Raw genomic sequence first — 4,917 nt, forward strand, 5'->3', positions numbered from 1 at the left:
GGTCCCAAGGCTTTCAGACTCATTTCAGTCTATTGTGGATGGATTTTGGTAAAAGTGACCCTTGGGTGTAGGGTCCATACTTCATCAAAATAACTCCTGATGGAAATTTCAATAGTGATGTTGAGTCCAAAATATCGAATTTGATAGGGTAGCATAGTTTTTTTGCATTCATGAAATTCCAAGTGAATCAAGAGGGGTCAGTAGAAACTTGGCAAAATCCAAGTTCAGTGGGTGCATGGACTCAGCTAGTGCATACTCTTAAGAGGACCTTTGGTTGCTTAAATGGAGACAATTTAGTAGTCTTGTCCGCTAAACCAGGCATCGCTTAAATGGTATTTTTTTCCGATTTAGATGGGTCAACATGTGTCAGGGATCACTCTAGCGGTCCTATGTCGCTTTAGCGGTGACATCTTAAGCAACATCTGGAAGGATATTTATTTCATCCCTTCGCCCATTTTTCTCCTATTCTCTTAAGTCCCAAGAGAATTAAAGTCCTAGAGAGTGTGGAAAATTGAGAGATTGATTCTTGGATGATAGTGGTGTGTCGGTGAGCTTGGAATAGTCATTATCTCGTCGTAACCCTTGTAAGTTTCCGTCAAATTCTTGAGTTGATTCTAGAATTTAGTCACAAATCCCTAGTTTCTTGATGGGTTGATTTCGGTAGCATTTGATCTCAGAATTTACTTATTCTTGAGGATAAATGATCCATAAGCATAGAGGGACGTGTTGACGATTTCGAAAGTGCGATTCCACAAGCGAACCCCACATGAAATTTTGACCTGATTTTGGATTCAAAGCATAAAAATACAATATGAGTATCATTATTCTCGTATTAATGTGTAGATTACTATTTTGGTAGTGTGGCATCATACAAAGGCTTCTCGAAATGGGAAATCTCCAATTAAGAGGACTTTATCGGGTTTTCTTCAGCGTCTAGGTAGGCTAGGATTACTCTTCTCTTAGAGTAAGCTTAATTATAATATTGGTATGATATTGTTCTACTTTTGGGTTGAGAATTACAATTTGGTGTTATATTTAGTGAATATAGATTATTTAGCCAGTTAGCAAATCGTAATTAGGTGTATTTGACTTAACTATCCCTTCCTTGGATTTTTGACACCTGCATTCATCTTTTTTTACAGGAATTTGCAGTTCCAAGTCATGTTCTTCGAATGGCTTAAAGATCAAGTCGAGTTGCTCATCATGCACTTCATCAAGAGTTGAAGGGTTCCACTGAAAAGAAAGAGAGGAAATTGTTCTATCAATATTTTTTTTTAGTAAATGCATCAATTTCTTATTATCGATTTCAGTATTAAAAAAATACTCTTCAACTAATTTTAGTCAGAAAAACCCGACGACTCTATATTTATTAGAAATTCTTATTTGGTCAATAATGCTACCAACTTTGTAGACGTAGTGGAGAGAATATGGCATAGGACATATATTGCCTATAAAAATAGCATAATGGAAGAGGAAATGTGGTGTACCTTTGGAGACTTATCCTTGTCAATGATGATAGCCCTTATTCCCTTTACAAATAAATTAATGAATTCTATTTAGATTAAAAATGAGACATCACAAATCAATTGTATTTCTTTGTGAATGCGTCTGCTTATTTTTAATTTTAACTTTAAACTTACCTCAGAGAAATCATCAGATATTATGGTTTGTAATGTGTTTATTGTAATTCTAAATTCTCTCCTCAAACATTCAGATAGTGTTTGTTTTCTTCCTTCTCGTATCTAGAAAGATAATTAGAAGAAAAGGTAAGATGTTTTCTTTATTGCCAGTAGAATCGATATATGCATTATATATTTTGTATAGATTAGGACTAGTTACCGATTTCAGTGTTATTTTCAGTCCAGTTGGGGAAGCTTTCTTCTTTCTTTTAAGCACTGGCACAATCCAATCATTTCCTTTTTTACCTGCCTCAACTTCCTGAAAATTAAATTAAATTAAAATTTTATGTTATGTATCATGGTCTATGAAAGAAATATGAGTGTCGAATGATGAAATTTTATTGGACATCGAGTTTTGAGTGTAATTTTGACTTTTTAATTATATTGATAGTAAAAAAAGAAAATATGATGTAGTTTTCCAGAAAAATCATGCTATGGTAATTTAAATTTGTAAAGTCGGGCGGTTTTCAAATCATTTTTAAAAAAACTCGAAATGTCAAGTGATTTGCATCAACAATTTTCTTATACTATTTCACTGAAGAAGGTGAAAATAACCCACATATAGTACTATATATATATATATAGTACTTCTTTCGTCCAATTTTAGTTGATTACTTTTCTAGTGACATAGCAAATAAGAAATAGTAAAAAAATAAAGATAATTTTATCATATTACCCTTCGAATATAATAAATTTAATGCTTTAGAAAATATATTAGATAATAAATTGTATTTAATGCTAAGGGCAAAATAGATAAAATGTATAAATTATTCCTTAATTTTATAAACTCGACAATTATTGTTGGATATTCCAAAATTCAAAAGTGAACAAGTAAAGATTGACTGAGGGATCAATTCTTACAAATGAATCCACAATCTCCTCCACAGATTTTCTGGAGAAGCACTCGTTGTTTATGGCCAACCTACATACAATTAAACTGACAAATGCGTGAGTACTACTCTTAATATCCTCAAAACAACAAATCAAAATCATAATTTATAAGATTCATTACTTGTTCAAGATACTCCTTTCATCTATTTGAACATTTGTGGAAAATTCATCGATGACAGATCTAATAACATCCTCTTCACCATTACTTATGCTCAGTAAGCACTTCTCTAGCTGAAATAATTTCTGACATTCAAAGAAAAGAAACGAAAATTCCTACATTCTGAACAAAAAGAAAAAAAAAAACCTAAAATTATGTTTGTTTGTTTTTTCATTGTTAGATTCCTTAACCTACAACATGTAAAGCTCCATAAACTCTACCTGAAAATAGAGCAATAACCTGCAACTGATAGTACAAAAACTTCTTAAAGTCAATCTTTATACCTTACGAAACTTATTGCTAACTATGGCAATATTTTTTCGCGAGCATAAAATTTTGAATAAAGCATCTAGTACCCACGAACTATAACCAAATTTACTACGACACACTCTAACTTCACAGGATCCTAAACTAAACTTTAGCATATTTTGTTATCCTTTTTAGCTGATGTGACCTTTTGTCAGCCTTTATAGCTGACGTAACCCCTTTGATGTGACCCCCATTTTATGTAATAAAGGAGTTACATCAACACAAATTTTGATGTGTTTGAAAGAACAACAGTGGGTTTCTCAATAAAAGAAAAAGTTAGAGAACTTGGACAAACCTGTGAAGGAACAAAACGAGTGGCAAGTCCAGCAGCAACCACATCTTTTCCCCTTAGTCTTTCTCCTGTTAATCCCAAGTATTCCCCTACATGTAACATCACATATTTATATGTGTATCAGTTTTCTCTCACTCGATTTGAGAAGTTGCATGTTCTTACTCACTTACCCAGTCGACCTGAAAGGCGAGAAAGCATGTATGAGAAAGCACAGTAGGGGTGGAACCCAAGACTTGCTTCAGGAGTGGAATACCACTGCAAGTTTGATCACGCAATAATAAAATTAGACTCATTGCAATTTAAGTTCTGCACATATATTGATGATGATATAAAAAATATTTGCGCAATCTCATCATTTAGTCATGAAGTAATTATCTTTGACAAGTAGTATTAATTGGTACTAACTGCTTTCTCCGTGACGATTGAATATTTCATTGGAACCATCAAAGATGCACCTCCATCCACTGACATTCCATGGACAAGAGCGATATGTGGTTTCTTGTAAGTGTGGATGTGGTAACAAAGCCGATATATTCTATAGGCAAGTTCGAACCAAGAATCCCCTTAAAAGAATATATATACTTATATCCACGAGTTTAAGAGAACATATAGCAATAATTCAATAGTTATAGAAACAAATGAAAGAATAAAACAACAACAACAACAACAAACCCAGTGTATTCCCACTTAGTGGGGTCTGGGGGGTAAGATGTACGCAGTCCATACCTCTACCTCTGGTGAAGTAGAAAGGCTGTTTCCGAAAGACCCCCGGCTCAAGTCACGAGATATCACACAAACACATAGTACAGCACAGAAGCAGATGACATAACATAGATACGGCACCCATAAGGAATATACAACAGAGTAAAGCAGGAATGCAGGAATATAAAGCAGAGGAAAGCACACATATTCGTAATAAACATGGAACACGGAACACGGAACATTGAATACGGAATCATAACAGGAATACACCCCCACCAATTAATTCCCTACACTAGCGACCCGAACTGGCCCTAATCCTCTGCCGTAATTCGCATCTTCCAGACCTTCCTATCTAGGGTCATGTCCTCGGTGAGCTGTAACTGTTCCATGTCCCGCCTAATCACCTCACCCCAGTACTTCTTCGGTCTACCCCTACCCCGTCTAAAACCATCCAACGCTAGCCTCTCACACCTACGGACCGGGGCATCCATGCCCCTCCTCTTCACGTGTCCGAATCATCTCAATCGTGCTTCCCGCATCTTACACTCCACTGAAGTCACACCAACCTTCTCTCGGATAGTCTCATTCCGAACTCTATCCCCTCGGGTCAGTCCACACATCCAGCGCAACATCCGCATTTCTGCCACCTTCATTCTTTGGATGTGGGAGTTCTTAACTGGCCAACACTCCGCTCCATACAGCAAGGCCGGACGGACTACCACCCTATAGAATTTGCCTTTAAGCTTGGGCGGCACCTTCTTATCACACAGCACCCCCGATGCGAGTTTCCACTTCATCCATCCCGCCCCAATACGGTGCGAGACATCCTCGTCAATCTCACCGTTACTCTGGATCACGGACCCGAGATACTTGAACTTATCCCTCTT

The 4,917-nt window shown here is 36.3% G+C and overlaps 1 protein-coding gene across 1 annotated transcript in view; it reads right to left on the reverse strand.

Annotated features, from left to right (window-relative positions):
- Positions 1-868: 868 nt before the first annotated feature.
- LOC107865025 (3-hydroxyisobutyryl-CoA hydrolase-like protein 5) overlaps positions 869-4,917 on the reverse strand; it is a 5,225-nt gene continuing 1,176 nt past the window's right edge. The window contains exons 5-13 of the mRNA XM_047412902.1: positions 3,734-3,891; positions 3,499-3,583; positions 3,332-3,417; positions 2,692-2,813; positions 2,541-2,601; positions 1,840-1,938; positions 1,641-1,742; positions 1,488-1,529; positions 869-1,233 (exon numbers count right to left, since the gene is read on the reverse strand). Coding sequence (XP_047268858.1) covers positions 1,054-1,233; positions 1,488-1,529; positions 1,641-1,742; positions 1,840-1,938; positions 2,541-2,601; positions 2,692-2,813; positions 3,332-3,417; positions 3,499-3,583; positions 3,734-3,891 — 935 coding nt within the window. The 3' untranslated portion in view covers positions 869-1,053. The remainder of the gene's footprint in view (positions 1,234-1,487; positions 1,530-1,640; positions 1,743-1,839; positions 1,939-2,540; positions 2,602-2,691; positions 2,814-3,331; positions 3,418-3,498; positions 3,584-3,733; positions 3,892-4,917) is intronic.

Source organism: Capsicum annuum, chromosome 5 (assembly GCF_002878395.1).
Source record: "Capsicum annuum cultivar UCD-10X-F1 chromosome 5, UCD10Xv1.1, whole genome shotgun sequence".
NCBI lineage: Eukaryota > Viridiplantae > Streptophyta > Magnoliopsida > Solanales > Solanaceae > Capsicum > Capsicum annuum.